We start from the raw sequence: 14,367 nt of genomic DNA, 5'->3' as shown, positions 1-14,367 counted from the left end.
TGTTTCGAACGCTTTTATATTTGACGTATTAATAAAATTGATGTTTGCGACAATACTCTGTTGGTATCGACAACAACGTTGAGGTCACTCATACAACGACATGTCGTCTACTAAATAATTATCTCATCTATCATCTACTAATAATTCCTTTAATTTTTGGAATAATCGTAATTTATTTAGTTAAACTTACTTGCACAATACAAAATAATGTACAAATGGCCTACTTAATGCCATTAGGCATTCTCTACCAGTCAACCATAGGGCTAATTAGATACAAAATATTGGTGCGGGTGAAAGAAAAAAATTACATGTAATTATACACCGTGTTTTTATTGATTTCTGTTAATTATCAGGATCTCTATTGTATAAAAATAATTATAAGTATGTCTAAGTTATTATTAATTTATTTTATAAATTTTGTTTTAGGAAAAAAGGGATAACCGACGCCAAACGGGATTTGCGGGAGGAAAAAAATGGAAATTTGACGGTGCTGCTAATATGATCCTCGATATAATAGGGAAAAACACTCCGGTTTTAGAAGGATTAGACGTTCCTGAATCTTCTGGAACACAGCAAACCGTTCAAATATTAAATGATGAGTAGGCTTGGGACTTTTGGATGCTCGCTATGGTTCTGGCATCCGCGGAGTCGCCATGCCATGCCATGCCGATGAGGTACTGGCTTTAGGAATCAATGCGTCATAATCATCATTTAAAATGGTAGTAGGAATGGATCATTATTATTTTTTCCATATTTTGCGGGGTTAAACGGGTTCTGGACTTATCAAATACTCTTTTGTGAGTTGAAAAAGACCTTTCTACGTCCACTGATGTTGAAGTTGTATTTTCTAGAATTTTTGCCGATTCATCATCGTTGTGGTGCGTTGTGGTAAAATTCCGTATAGTATCGTAGTCGGGATTCTGGTCTAACACTTTTTCTAATTTATCTAGCACAGTATCTGTAGCACACCATTGTAGAACAATACGAGCTTCGTCAAAAACTTGTAAAGAGTCAATATGATAAATATTAGTACATTCTAATTGAGTTATAGTTTTCGGTATTATTTCGTAGACATTTTCTATAAAATCAAGTTCACTTCTCAAATTGTTGTTTAATAAAACATTTTTAGCTTTTTTAATAGATTTGGCATCTTTATTCGACCTTAAATTTGCAACAATATTTTTTATGTCCTCAAAATACGTACTATAAATAAAAAGCTGCAGTTAGCCATGTGCCCCATCTGGTAATTACAGGTTCAGGTGGCAAGGGTACGTTCGGAGCCATTTGTTTGAAAAGTCTCACTCGATGCGGTGATTTTAAAAATATTTTCTTTACATTTGTAATCAAAGTATTTACAAGTGTATGCTCTGACCTAATTTGTTCTGAAACTCTATGAAAGGCATGAGCTAGATAAGTTATATGCTTTAAATTGGTATGCCTTTTCTTTAAAAGTTTTCCAGCGGCGATCATTGTAACCAGCTGCATCCGTACAAAACACAGAAAAATTGTTAATTTTATTAAGGTAATCGTCCTGCCATAAAAATCGTAAGCTCTGTTCCACCAAACTTGACATAATTTCGCTATTTACCTTTTCAACCACTCGACACATTAACAAATATGGTCTTCGTGAATAATCATTCAAAGGCTTTGCCACTATATTTACTATACTGTTTCCGATGCTGTCCAAAGTTTCGTCCATTGAAAGCCATATATAACTATCTAAAAAAACGTTTCTTATCTTAGTGATAGTTCTCACATACGCCTTTTGCAAATAAACTTTTTTTATGACACTTTGCTCAGGTAACTTTCTATTTCCGCAAGCACAACAAATATATTTATTGAAGAACTTTTTAAATTCTGGGTGGTTAACTTTGTTCCACGCAATGTTGCAATTTACGAGAAATAAACATAGATCCAAATAAAAGTCATTCATATTTCCAGTCCTTTTTTTGTGATTTAGGCAGTTAACGTGCTTCATAATTAGCGTTGAAAAAACCGGAAAAAAACAAATGTTTTTTTCAGGAGTTTATGAAATTTTCGTTTTTTTCGGTTTTTTTCGGGTTTTTTAGGAAAAAAACGAGCACATTATTAAAATAAGTATTTATTTAGTCACTCAAATCACTGTCACTCTCATCATATACTTCAGTTATTTCTTCTTCCATGTGGTCGGTGTAGTCCGTTTGTAGGTGCAAATTCGCCCGAATAAAGATTAATTTATCCCATCAAAAACGTAAATGTGAAATGAGAGCCAAGTTCAATAATATGATAAATGCCTTGGTTGTTCACTTCGACGACTTTTTCGTCGAAGTGAACAACCACTAGAGAACGCTTATTAATTAATATGTCTATCTCGCATGTCTCAATATATGAGCCAAATTTGACACGTTTATGTAAAATAGTTTTTGAGTTATGAGGGGGTCAAAAGTGGCTCCAAATGGTTCGTGTAATATAACACACGGTGCTGCTCGCCAGTTCTGTTACTTGAACTTGGCTTGACACGCTACCGCTTGTCTAGATTAAGACGCTTTGGCAATAGCCGATTTCTGTCTCTGGTGTCCGTCCAAACAATGACCAATTTCTCTCAGCTGCGGCGGACGATGGAGGAATACTGAGCAATCTAACCGCAATATTTGACAGTAGTTTGGTAGAACATAACCCTTTCCACCAACTCAGTGGGGTTATGTTCATAACAGGCCGCCAAATAACTTCATTTGCCCAAAAGCCTTCTTTTGCTCTCTGCATACTCGGCGAATTCAGCCATCAAATACCCGTCAGTAGTAAAAAAAGCAATGTGTAAAGGTTTCAAAACCTTTAAAAAGTCAAGTAAATACTTTTTAACTGAAATTTTTAAATTGAAAACTGCATTCGGTTTTTTTCAATTCGTTTTTTTCGGTTTAAATCGTTTTTTTCCGAAAAATACGAGCCGAAAGTTTCGCGGTTTCTTTCTATAAATTTCTGAAAAAAAACAAGTGAAATGGAAAAAAACCGGGAATTTTCCGGCTTTTTTCATCGCTATTCATAATTGTCGACTTTGTGTCACACGCGGGTCACATAAATGTGGGACTTGTCTTCACTTACTGCTAGTTCATTGTAAGGCTCTATCCAATCTAACAACAAGCTATATTTACCACAGTTTTTTTGATGGGATACACTTTTAATATGGTTAGCAAAAAATACTTTTTTTCCGGCTTTGAGGCAAAGTTAACCTTGTTCCACGCAATGTTGCAATTTACGAGAAATAAACATAGATCCAAATAAAAGTCATTCATATTTCCATTCCTTTTTGTGATTTAGGCAGTTAACGTGCTTCATAATTGTCGACTTTGTGTCACACGCGGGTCACATAAATGTGGGACTTGTCTTCACTTACTGCTAGTTCATTGTAAGGCTCTATCCAATCTAACAACAAGCTATATTTACCACAGTTTTTTTGATGGGATACACTTTTAATATGGTTAGATTTTTTACGTGGTAGCAGGTCTGGGAGGATTTCCTTAACCCATCTTCGCCAATATAGGTCAGCCAGTCGTTGGGCTATTCTCCACTGCTTTTTCAAAAAATATTCGGAGTCATTATAAGCGCCAAGGTGAGGTAAGACGGAAGAGGAACCAAGAAGAAAGTGATTTGGAGTTAACGTTTCTATGCTTCCAGGTTCGACGGAGACGTGCGTGAGCGGCCGGCTGTTCACTATGCTCTCGACCTCTGCCAAAAATGTACACAAAGTCTCCTCGCGGGGGGCTCTCTCTTTCAGCACGACTTTCATGCAGTCTTTTACGGTCCTTATTTGCCTCTCCCAAGCTCCAGCCCAATGTGGACTTCCAGGTGGGATAAATGTCCATTTAGTCCCATAGTTTAACGATTCACGCTTTAGATACTCCTGGTCCAACTCCTGGATTGACTTTCGCAGCTCTGCATCCGCTCCTCGAAGGTTAGTACCGTTGTCAGAATATAGATACTGCGGCCAGCCGCGTCGTGCCCCCATTCGTCTGAGAGCCATAATCAAAGAGTCGGAGGTAAGTGAGTTAACTACCTCTATGTGCACTGCCCTCACTGTCATACATGTAAACAACACTCCGTACCTTTTCTGTCTTCCTCTTCCCACAGTTACTTCTAGAGGGCCGAAGAGGTCAACGCCAGTGTAGGTAAAGGCGCGCTGATGATGAGCTACGCGGGCAGGCGGTAAGTCTCCCATTCTTGGGATTTCTTGTTTACATTTTCTTATTCTACATAGCATGCACTTTTTTGCAACATTTTTAACCGTCGGTCGTAATCCTAATATCCAATATCTTTGTTTCAGGTTATTCACGACAGTTTCCTGGTTCCCGTGGGCTGCGCGAACGTGATGATGCTTCACTAGCAGCCGTGCTATGTAGTCTCGTCCGTCCAAGATCGAAGGTCGTTTTGTTTCAGGTCCAACTTCAGCAGCGGCGTCGATGCGGCCTCCGAGGCGTAGGACTCCGTGTTCGTCGAGGTACGGCGATAAGGTAAGTAATCTACTTGTTTTAGGTAAGTATGATCCATTTTTCAGTTTCAGTATGTCTTCAGAGAACGTCTGTGCTTGAGAATATTTCATAAGTAAGTTTTCAGCTTTCTGCATTACGGCGCCGTCGTCTTCATTTATGTGTCTACATTTATTTATAAACGTTAGCATTATAAAAGTGGCCCTGAGTAATCGCAACCACGATGAAAACTTTGTCGGTTCAGGTATAGGCACATTTACCCTATTGCATGACGTCATCATCACAACACATTCTAAATCGTCATTGTTTACGTCGGCGTCCAAAATATTCTGTGGCCACTCGTTCTCACTTTTTTGTAGAAATGCAGGTCCTTGAATCCATTCGGTAGGTAACACACAACGGTCGAATGACTCCCTGGTAGGTATATCGGCGACGTTTAGGTGCGTAGGTACATATCTCCACTCGCTCGCATTTGTTAGCTCATCTATTTCACCGAGCCGGTTCGCGATATAAGGTTTGTAGGTACGCGCGTTGTTTCGTACCCAATACAGGACCACTGTGGCGTCACACCAAAATATTCGACTATTTGGTTTTATTCTGTGTTCCTTAATTATCGTGTCAGCTAATCGAGCTGCCATAACTGCCGAATTCAATTCTAAGCGTGGAACACTCGTTTTCTTCAGTCCTGCAACACGACATTTACTAGATATGAACGCCGTGCGGACTACGTTGTTTTCTTGCCAACGCCAATATGCCACCGCGCACATAACTTGCACTGATGAGTCGCAAAACACGTGAAGTTGTAGATCATTATAGTTGTTTACAGTTACTGAGCCTTGTTGTTGTGCGGGCGCATCACCGCCGACCGCCGCACTGATAACAGGTACTAGCCGCGTCTCGCTTGCACTCGCGGTATCCGTGGCTGTGTCGCTCACACTTGTAGGCGCGGTGTCTATCTCGCTTGCGCTCGTAGACGTTGTGACTGTCTCGCTCTCACTCGTAGCAGCATGACGACGGTAGTGTCTAGGTAGACGTATCTCTCTCATCAATTCTAATTGATTAATCCATTTTAGCCATTTTTCGAAGATAACATCAGGTATTTGTTCATCCCAAGTTACAGCCAATTGCCACGTTAACTGAACAATTAATCTTCCATTTATAGTGAAAGGCGACAAATATCCATACACGTCAAAAATTGACATTACAACTCGCAGAATATCTCTTTTCGTAGGCCTTTCTTTTCCGTTGATAATATTTTCAGATAACTTTTTTAGCGATACATCGAACCCCAGCGTGTCTTCACTTGGATTCCACAGCAGACCAAGTGTTCGCTCGCCCGCGTACTGTTGTCCGACTTTGAACCTTACAGCGCTGCTTCCCAAAGTCTCTTTTGGAATGCTGTTGATGACGGCTTGACTGTTGCTATTCCAATTGCGTATATGAAAATCGCCTTGCGCATGAACATATGTGACGTCACGAACCAGCTTAATTGCAGATTGGTCATCAGGTAAGCTGTCAATGTAGTCGTCGACGTAGTGTTGCGTGTATATAGCGTTAGCCGCCTCTGGATATGTAGACTCGAAACGTCTCACATTTTTATTTTTTATGAATTGCGCTATGAACGGCGCGCAATTCGCTCCAAATATGAGTGACGTCATCAGGTAGGTATCTATAGGTTCTTCGGGGTTATCTCGGTATAGAAAGCGTAGGGCTTGCTGATCCTCGGGTTTTATTTTAACTCTGAGAAACATGTCTTTGATATCGCCAGAGATCGCAACTTTGTTTTCGCGGAATCGCCACATGATTCCTATTAACGGTACCAGTAGGTCGGGGCCTTTATATAGGTAGCTATTTAAACTGAACCCTTTTGTTTTAGCTGACCCATCGAAAACCAGACGAAGGCTCTTCTTATTTGGATTATCGACGCCATGAGTAGGTAAGTACCATGTTCTAGCAGATGTGACTTGATTTTCTAACTTCTCAGCATATTTATTTCCTAACAAATGTTGTATGCGTTCTTTATACCTTCGTGCATACTCTTCACTCCTTTTCATTTTCAGCTCAACTCCTTTCAGTCGTGACAGTGCATTTGGATACGAGTCGACGGTGACACAGTGAGGATCCTTCCAAGGTAAGCCGACTTGCCACTGGCCATCGATAAGTTCAGAGGTTTGTTCCAGGTGCTCCTGGGCCAGTACGTCCTCCGAGTTCTGCCGAGGTTTAGCAGATACGCCCATAGAATCGATGGAGAAAGATCGACGCATATCTTCTTGCAGTTCACGTAGTATTTCATTGTTTTCAATTGCCATATCTTGCTCATAGGTATAACTGAGATGTAATGAAGTGTGTATCTTCCGTTGTTTCATTACAGCTGCACGTTGGCACGGGCCGTGCACGCACCAGCCCAGCGGAGTACGCGTCGCGTAGGGCTCATTTTCGCTGCCCTCTATGATCTCGCGTGGTACATGCAAATGATAGTTATCTTGTCCGATGAGAATTTCAGGTTTCTGATTTTCAGCACACACATAGTTCATTATACGGTCTAGGTACTTATATTTACCGCACTTAACAAGTCCGGGGTTTTGCACAGGTAAGTCCAGGTGGGGTGCAATACGCGCGGTTAAATTGAACTTTGTCCCGTCACTATTAGATATCGAGCAGTCGATCAGCTGTGTTTCGCACTGTTGTTCTGAATTGAGCCATGCGCCGCGCACATTAACGCACTGTTTGCGCCCGCGCAGTCCCGCGCGCTCCGCGAGTTCCGTACTTATGAACGACACACCACTGCCATCGTCAAGCATACAAGTCGTTTTTATTTTACCGTTAGGTCCATGTAGGTATATCGGCACAACTTTTAATAACGATTCGCGCTGGTCAACGTCTATATGCGTCACAGTTTCAGTCTGAGCACTAGTGTCCGACACTTCCACAACGTTATAATGGTTCGAGCGCGAACTTTGACCCGGTACGTAATGCAGGAGCCGGTGATGGGCCTGCCCACACCCCTCCACGTCACACGCGGCGGCCGTGCACGATTGTCTATCATGGTGCGATAATAAACACTTATAACACAAACCGAATCGTTTTACGTACTGCCAACGATCCTTGCGTAGTGATTTTTTAAACTTTTTGCAGTCCGGTAAATCGTGTTTACCTACGCGACAAAGGCGGCACTTATTATCGGTACTGTTCGTGTGCGCACTTTGAACTAAAATAGTCTGCGGTTTATAGTCACTATTTTCACTATAGTTTTTACGTTTAAAGTCTGATCGCACTTGCATAAGAGAAGCACTGCAGGTTGACACTTTCATAGCTTCTTCGTGGAGAAATTCGGAGAGAATATCGAGTTTAGATTTATTTCCTTCTTTAATCAGCGCGTAACTGTAGTCATTCCACTTGGGTAGCAACACCGTAGGTAACTTCGATAAAATAGCGCCGACGATGCTAATTTCTTGCAGGTACTCTCCACGACCTAGGGCGCGAACAGCTGTGACGTAATTTTTAATCTTCACGGAAAACGTAACTATTTCTTTGTGGTACTCCGGTGGCAGTGTGTAGTTTTTTAATCTCCATCAACATGCGCGATATTATTAATTCCGGATTTCCGAATTGTAACTCAAGTGTTGACATAACGGTTTCAGTCGACGTACCACTAATAAGCAGCGCGTTTACGGATTCCTTAGCGGGCCCACGTAGGCACTTTCTTAAACGCCACATATTTTCAATATCGCTGAAATTACACACTCTGGTCGATTCTTCGAAAGCTTGTTTGAATTGCAACCACTCCATTGGTTCACCGTAGAACAAGGGCAGTTCCTTCGGGGTGCTGATGCGGCTCAGCAGCCTGGCGTTTTGGGTATTGTTGGATGCAGATACGGTGGCCAATTCCTTTAGTGCGCTGGCTAACTGCTGAACTGGCAACTCGGTGCCGGCGACCACTGCTGCCGACGAACACAACGCGTCCGGGTTATTTCCAGTCTTGGGGACGTGCTGTGACTCCAGTTCCAGCTGGCTGCGCTCAACCCACCTGGCGACATCACTTTTAACTGACTGTTGGTCTTGTTCTGACGGTACAGATTCTTCAGATGGACTGTATTCTTCTTCAAGGTTGGCGAGATCTACTTGTAGCTTTTTTTCTATCAAGTCCATTTGTATGCGAGCCTTTGCTTCAGCAGCTTCCAGTTCCAGCTTCTTCCTTTGTGCCACAATAGACGACGAAGATGACTTTTTCGAACCGTGGTAGCTAGTTTTACGCGAACAATGACTTAACGGTTTCGCGTCCTTTGTTTGTCCGGAATGTTCTGGTTTTATCTGACTACCCGTTTCTAAAATAATAGTCTTATCTACCAATTTCTTCGAATCTTCATCTTTTACAGGTGTTTGCGGCTGCTGCACTGTAGCTTGCTTCAATTCTTCTTCTTTTCTTTCCCTTTCACGTCTTGTAGTACTACGTGTGTTGACCATCTTTGGTGTACGAATCATAGAATCCGGCTTCGAAGACCACTTTGTTATAGTTTAAAGTGGTTCTTTTTAATGAAAATGGCCAAATTATGCACTATACTGTTTATTTCACGTATACAGCACAATACAGAGTACATATATAGGAAATTAGCGAAAAAGATAATTAAGTAAGCAAATTAACGTCCGGTCGGCATGACTCGCAATCGGATCTCTGTTTGGTGGGGTCATCCCGCCCCGCGCGCCCTCACCCCGAGCGGCGATCGGTACTTGTCGGCAACAGTTAGCAATAAATACTTTTTTTCCGGCTTTGAAATGAACATCACATAAAGAGCAAAATATACTAGACTTTTCTTCATCATATTTTAATTCCTGATACGGCTCTAACCAGGATTTAATTTCGCAAGTCGTAAAATTATTCATTTTAAAATTTTGTTACAAATTGCGTAAACGATATTTCATCTGAACTGACAACTTATTACTCAAGTGTTTTTATTGTTATTTGAAATAGATGTCAGTAGTCTGTCAAACAAAACACAAGTATCAAAGAGGATGCATAGTAAAGTAAATCGTAGGTACGTATACCTATAGTATATATTATGCATATCGCGTCAACTGTGAACTTCGACACGTGTGTGTAATAGATTTGTGATAAAATTAATTGCATATTGTTATAGGTATACGTATAGATCATGACATCTAACATGTTTTATTTCCAGGCTTTGACTTTGACTTCGAAAAAAATTTTTTAACATAATGGCGATTCTGTGGATGCCAGAACCATAGCGAGCATCCAAAAGTCCCAAGCCTAATGATGAGCCTACACTGCAAGATTCACGTTGTGAAAATACACCTCAAAATTCGCAAAATATATATGACACAAACGTAATAAGGACACAGTGTAAACCTATTTATCGATTAAAAAAGGAAAAGCTCGAGGCCGATATATTGCTTACTAAGGAGAAAATAGAAATAGCAAAACGGGAAAAGTACAAACTAGATCTAGAGTTATTTAAATTAGAAAAGGCTTTAAACAGTTTAAACATACGAAAAATTTCTAGTTTCACTGAACCTTATTATAATCAAAATATTATTGAAATTAATTTAGTTAATTTATCAGAAAACATTGAATTTCAAGAAAATGCTCAACTCTCAAGAGTAAGTTCTATTTAATTTGTAACTAATAACCCGCTATTTCTTTCCAAATCAAGGATCACAAAATAATACAACTATTACTTTCTTTAATTATTACATATGTATGTGTTTAGAATGTTACGACTAAAATTAAAATGTTATAACTGCAATATAACTAGTTACTTAATAGTTAATATTTAAATAATTTCTCTTATGAAATTTTCATTGAACTCTAAGCTTAACTTTATAATGTTAACAAACTGATTGCAATAAAACAGAAAAAATAAAAAATAAATTAGGAATACAACAGTGTTTCAATTAAAGTTTTGTATCAATTCCCATAGTACTTCGATTGCTTCAGGGTCAATTGCTTCGTTGTTGTCCTCTTCAATGTTATCTCGATTATTATCACCATTATATGGTAGATAATATATATTATATATATTATAGATATATTAGATATATTCATCATTTGCATATTCGTAAGGTATGTTAATGTTCCGATCCAAGACGTTTCTCTACATTGTCAAGGGTAACACACGCTAAGAACACTTTGCACGCAGACAGTGGTTGTAAACGGAGATAATAGAGACAGGGAAACTTCACCTTAAATATACCCAAAGAATTTTCAACCATTCTTCTAATATGTTTAAATTCTCTCAATAATCGCATTACTGCTTCCGTCCTTGGTATGTCTATAGGGATGTTCGATGTTATTAGCCACTTCTTCATACCATATCCGCTGTCTCCTAAAAGTAGGGCATTTGGAAATGGCCTCCAACCATTTTCCCACTGCTGTGCTAAAGAAAACCAACGCAATACTCTTCAGTCATGAACAGAGCCCGGTCATCGTGCACTTGCATAAAAGAACTCCAAATTTGGCCCACAAACAACCATGGTATTTATTGAATGGTCACCTTTACGGTCCACATACAAATACATGTATTCATTCTGCCGAGGTGAATCGATAGGTATTAACGATCCATCAAGAATGCCACCAATTCTTGGAATGTTACCATTTTCCATAAATAATTGTGAGATAGAGCCCGTGTTGTCGGGCCAACGTACTTCGTTACCAAATATTCGATTGACTATTGCAGTGGTACCCCGCTTAACACAACGATGGATTGTTGCCTTCGAAACGCCATGGTTATCGCCACTAACATGATATTGAGATCCCGAACCCATCCAATGTAGCGTACACAGTATTTCGATACCTCCTAAGTATACTGAGCTAACTGCAAAATCACAATTTTACAGGAGAGGCATTCAAAGGTATAATGTGTTGTAACTAAAGTATGCGTAAAGATATCTTTATCAAACTTATAAGTATTTTATATGAATATATCCTAGTCTTATCTGCATTCATAGAATATAGCTATAAATAATAGTTTTTGAGATAACTGTAGATACTCCAGTTTACGTGTAATCGACTTGCTGTCATTCTTGGTATACTGGATCAAGTACCACTTGCTCCAATATACGTCGTGGCATAATAATAGAGGATAATCAATATATTTGTAAAATAAAATACTTTTTTTACATAAAATATATGACAAGGTACTTTGTTTGATATATATACTTGTATAGTAGGTAATATACTTGTATGTATAGTAGGTAAGTACTCGTTTTCCGTTGATGTGTTATATCTATAAAGATTTATCTGTAATGTGAAACAGTAACTTGTGGGTATTATGTTATTTTTATTATATTTATATATATGGGTGTGTATATACAGATATGTATATTGAATCTGTTTCTATAATATGTTTTTTTTAATAAGTAAATGTTAAAACACGAAATTATATAGAATCAAAATCATTTTTTATTATGTAAGAAAATCAACACATTAATCACATACTTCATACATCATTCGTATGGTTGCATTTATGTTTTATAACAAAAAAATATATTTAATCAGATACTACCTACATATTGTTTTCTTAAGAACTGGATTTCTTATTTTAGTCAGTCAGCGGTAGGTAGCTACTAAAAAATACAACGCAATTCACTTTTGGACTGTATACATATAAATCAACAAAAAAATATATCGTTACTTCGAAACTAAACAACAGTTTTGCCTACATTTAATAAAGATATATTTTCTTATAAATAAGAATATAGGAACTGTTTTAATGGTTTAATTTAGGAATCTCAAAAGAGATCACGTTTTTTCTATAATATAGGTACCTTAGTATACTTGGGTACCTATAGGGTAGACCGAGGCTATTCGGATGAGCGGGCAAATCGGATCAAGGTCCGAAATCTCTTAGTATATTGCAAATTTTTTAAAAGTAATCGATCGAAGACAAAGAGGGATAGTGTGGCTCAACTGAAGTGCGATTAATTTGAAGAGATTTTCAAAACACTAAGAGATTTTGGACCTTGATCCGATATACCCGGTGATCCGATTAGCCTCGGTCTACCCTATTGAAAGGATTGAAAACATAAATCTTTGTTAATTGTTTTAAACAATACATCTAACTTAAAGGTACTATAACTTAAAGGTACGTACCCTAAGAATTTAATCAGTCTTATTTGAGTATTATAAAACAATAATTATGGCACTCGATAGTAGGTAAATTACCAATCACTTTCGTTTTCCCACATGTTTGTTTTTAATCTATGTAGGTAATTAAACTGTTGTAAAAATCATGATATTGAGTTGGAATAGTACCACGTTGACATAAAATTTATTACTGGCGACTTTTCTTTTTGAACATATCGTTTTTCCGACTCAAGTCTTGGCTTGATCGATTTTTGTTCATGTACATCTGCAACTACCAATAATTTTTCATATTCCACTACATTTAGGTGAGGAACAGCTGCGCTCCACTGAAAAATCATCGAAAAGTACACTTTCAGAAAACTCCACTGGCACTAGAGGTTCCAACTCAATTCCAAGTCTTGGCGAGTTTTGCGATATACAGCTTTGATCTGATGCTATATCTTTGAAAAGTGTACTTTCAGTACTCAATACTCCCTGTTCTATATGATCTAAGTCCATTTATTCTAATAATGAAATTTCGCCTCGAAAACCTTCAGTTTCTAGAGGCAGTGGTGACACTAAAACAAAACAACACTGTTACTTCTTAGAAAACATTATTATAAAACAAGCCATTGACAAAGTTAAATGCATAAAAAATAATCTAATTTAATTACTTACAACTCGATTCACGGTTTTGAGTTTCATTTAAAACCAATGCGACTAAATTTCTTCGTGTGTGTGTGGATTGAGTGAGCACCTTCCGAAAATAAAAAAAAATATGCTGATCATTTAGTAAAAGTTCTAAAACAATTGTAAAACGAATCTCTGAATTTGTAAAAAGATAAATCAAAAGATACAGCCATTAACATGTGCTCACTCAGTTCTCACAAACTACCAACGAAAACAGTGAATATATTCATTTAACATATAATATTTATATACTAACATTTAGTAAAAAATAGGCCAACCTACCTCTATAAATATTAGATCACCTAGTGACGTATTTAATTTTTTACAAATAGTTTCTTATGCTCACTCAATCCACACACTTTTGAAAAGCCGAATTTTGATGAAAAACATAAGATTTAGACCGCTATTATATGTGTATAGTTTAGTAAAAGTGAAATGGGAATTTGTAAAATACAAAACGAACCACTAACGTGTCAGGTTTTTTTATAATAAATTTTGTTGACACGGAGTTAAAGCTTTATTTTTTGTAGTTGGATGATCTATAACTGCACCGATTTCATTTATTAAATATTCGACACTTGTTTTACTTATTCGAGATTTTTCCTTGAACGCAAAGTCAGTAATGTCAAAGGAGAAATTTATTCGTTCTTTATATATTCTCCTATATCCGAACTCACCTAAATCGCTATCATTGTCACTACTACTGCTTGCGAGAAGAGCCATTTTGTAACTAATAACAAAAATACTACAATTGTAATGCTAACCTGACACAGCCTCGACCTCATGTCAAAATTTACCGACAAATCAACAAATATGTCAAGTTATAAAAATTATTATTGTTTCATAACATAATTGTCATTTGATTAATATGAGGATAATTGTAACAAAATGCTTGTCCTTTTTAAGCATTTCTATACAAAAAAAAATACGAAATTGTCAGTTGTCACCTGTCGCTTGACAATAGTCAGCGACATATGTCGAAATGTCGGCTGACATATGTCGCTGACAATTGTCAACTTGGTGAAATAGGGGCCTGATGTCTTTTGAATTTTATTATGTCTTCGCTTAACACCTCTTTTACGGTTTTGGATTGCGTGATACACAATAAGATCAGCAATATTGTGACATGGAACATCG

General features: G+C 38.0%; 1 protein-coding gene across 1 annotated transcript; it reads right to left on the bottom strand.

The window, feature by feature from the left end:
- Nucleotides 1-3,328: 3,328 nt before the first annotated feature.
- Nucleotides 3,329-8,924, bottom strand: LOC125240430. Its single transcript, XM_048148321.1, has 2 exons — nucleotides 8,111-8,924; nucleotides 3,329-7,947 (listed from the first exon to the last, which is right to left on the bottom strand). The coding sequence occupies exons 1-2, from the start codon at nucleotides 8,922-8,924 to the stop codon at nucleotides 3,329-3,331; spliced, it is 5,433 nt and encodes a 1,810-aa protein (XP_048004278.1).
- Nucleotides 8,925-14,367: the final 5,443 nt, after the last annotated feature.

The sequence above is a fragment of the Leguminivora glycinivorella genome, chromosome Z (assembly GCF_023078275.1).
Source record: "Leguminivora glycinivorella isolate SPB_JAAS2020 chromosome Z, LegGlyc_1.1, whole genome shotgun sequence".
Taxonomy (NCBI): Eukaryota; Metazoa; Arthropoda; class Insecta; order Lepidoptera; family Tortricidae; genus Leguminivora; species Leguminivora glycinivorella.
The sequence above is the reverse complement of the archived record's forward strand: the minus strand, read 5'-3'. Positions and strand labels throughout refer to the sequence as shown.